Source organism: Frankliniella occidentalis, unplaced genomic scaffold (assembly GCF_000697945.3).
Source record: "Frankliniella occidentalis isolate FOCC.00 unplaced genomic scaffold, Focc_3.1 Scaffold2411, whole genome shotgun sequence".
NCBI lineage: Eukaryota > Metazoa > Arthropoda > Insecta > Thysanoptera > Thripidae > Frankliniella > Frankliniella occidentalis.
Genome location: NW_026269495.1, coordinates 9,520 through 11,458, shown reverse-complemented (window position 1 = coordinate 11,458; position 1,939 = coordinate 9,520). Strand labels below are relative to the sequence as shown.

The following is a 1,939-nucleotide window of genomic DNA, read 5'->3' as shown; positions in this document are numbered from 1 at the left end:
CCTGCCCCCGGCCGGGTCCTGGCCGGCCCGGCTCCGCCCGGCGTGCTCGGGCCCGGCCGGCCCAGCGGCCCCACCCCTCCTCCGGGGCCCAGAATACGATAAAAGACACGGCCGGCACTTTGGTAATCACAGTCACTCGTTGACCCGAGAACACAGTGGTCCGTCGTCCGGGAGAGAGAGAGAGTGTGTGTGTGTGCGTGAGTGTGAGTGAGAGCAAGATGGTGAACAAGTCACTATTACTCCTGGCAGCCCTCGTGGCGGTGGCCCTCGCCGCTCCCGCCGAGGAGCCCAACCCCGCCAAGCCCCAGGACAACGGATCCCTCATCGAGGATGGCGTCGAAAAGGTCTACCGCTTCCTCCAGGAGTGCGGCGACAAGGACATGTTCTTCTGCATGAAGATGCGCGCCCTCACCTTCGTCGACCGCGCGGTAAGTACCGACCGGAGCAGAAAGTGACTGAAAGTGTGACGCCGAAAGTTGTGACGCCGAAAAGTGACCAGAAAAGTGATCAAGTGGACCAAAAATGGATTACCTGCCCACCGCCGCCGCCGCCTTCGACCCTCTGGATATTACTGTGCCGTGCGTGTTCAAAGTGCCCAAGCCAGAAGTCTGTGCCCTGGCAGCCGCCCTGGCAGCAGCCGCCGCCGGCCCCATCTCCCAGCATCTCCATCACGACTCGCGCCGCCGCTTCGAACCGTTTAGTTTCTTGCCCCAGCATCCTATCGCCTGTCATCTCATCCCGGCTGTTCCAAATTGACCCCCCGCCGCGCCTGCCGGCTCTCGATAGCCGCTCGCGATGAGATCTTTGTTTCATTTTTTTTTTGCCCCCTTCTCCTCCGTCTTTCTCTTTTTCCCGCGATCACGTTTCCTGCCGACAGGATAGCTTCTCCCTCCTCTCTCTCCCGTTCGCGGTCTCGTTGCTCCTGCTTCTCCATGCATGTGGAGCACGGCAGCGGGCTGCCCGTCCAGTTCCGCTGACCCAGTCATGATTGGCGTGCCTGCCTGGCTGCCTGGCCGGCTGCCTGGACGCACCTCGCCCCTTTGGGCCGGTGCGCGGGTCGCTGTTTGATAGGTTTGGTCTAGGAATGCCACCGCCCTACTCTCCGTGAGATTAACTGTCCCGTTAGACGATGAGGTCCACCGCCGCCGTCGCTCTCGCCTCCTCCTCGTCCCCCCCCCCCCCCCCCGTGCAGGACGCGCTGGGGACAGACGCACGGGTGGAGCAGCGCCCGGTGATGTAAATGTGGTGCGCACGCGATCAGAATTGAACTTGGCCGTGGCGGCGGCGGCGGGGAAGGTCAGGATCACGGCGGCGGCGCGGAGTGGCGCGAGGCGAGGCGGTAAACGGGCTTTTCGAGACGAACGGCTGAATGGACTGACTCTCGTGCCGAAAGGTTTTGCCGCGCCGATCGTCTGGCGTAACCGCACGGCGCCGCACGGCTGGTTACGTACGCCGGGGCAAAGTTGAGAATCACGGCGTCTTTCTGTTGTTGGTGGAGTTATTGACCCTGTTGTTTTCTCTGTTCAGGTCCGCAAGGCCGGCGACATCCCCCTGGCTGACGGCGTCGCCCTGGTGCAGAGCGGAGAGGCCGCCCGGGAACTGTCCGGACGCGCCCTCAGCGAGGACGAGCTCGACAACTCTCTGCCCCAGGACGCCGCCGAGCGCGACTCCCAGGTCGAGACCCTCCTCGTCGACAGGGTGGCCCGCTTCCTCGAGTCCCGCACCCTGCAGCTCAAGGTCCCCGACAGCGCCATCTCCGACATCCGTCGCTCCCTCGATGAGTGTGAGTATCTCTTCCTGTGTGAATTGCGTCACCGTGACAACAGAGCAGGGCGTGAAAGTCAGCCTCCGGGACACGCTCCTGCCGGATGAGATCAGAAAAGGGTCCAGAGCGTGAGACAGAGAGAGAGAGAGAGAGGGAGGGAGAGAGAGAGAGAGA

The 1,939-nt window shown here is 63.2% G+C and overlaps 1 protein-coding gene across 1 annotated transcript in view; it reads left to right on the top strand.

Annotated features, from left to right (window-relative positions):
* The first annotated feature begins 128 nt into the window (after positions 1 to 128).
* Positions 129 to 1,939, top strand: part of LOC113209210 (uncharacterized) — a 4,850-nt gene continuing 3,039 nt past the window's right edge. The window contains exons 1-2 of the mRNA XM_026426624.2: positions 129 to 428; positions 1,528 to 1,783. Coding sequence (XP_026282409.1) covers positions 219 to 428; positions 1,528 to 1,783 — 466 coding nt within the window. The 5' untranslated portion in view covers positions 129 to 218. The remainder of the gene's footprint in view (positions 429 to 1,527; positions 1,784 to 1,939) is intronic.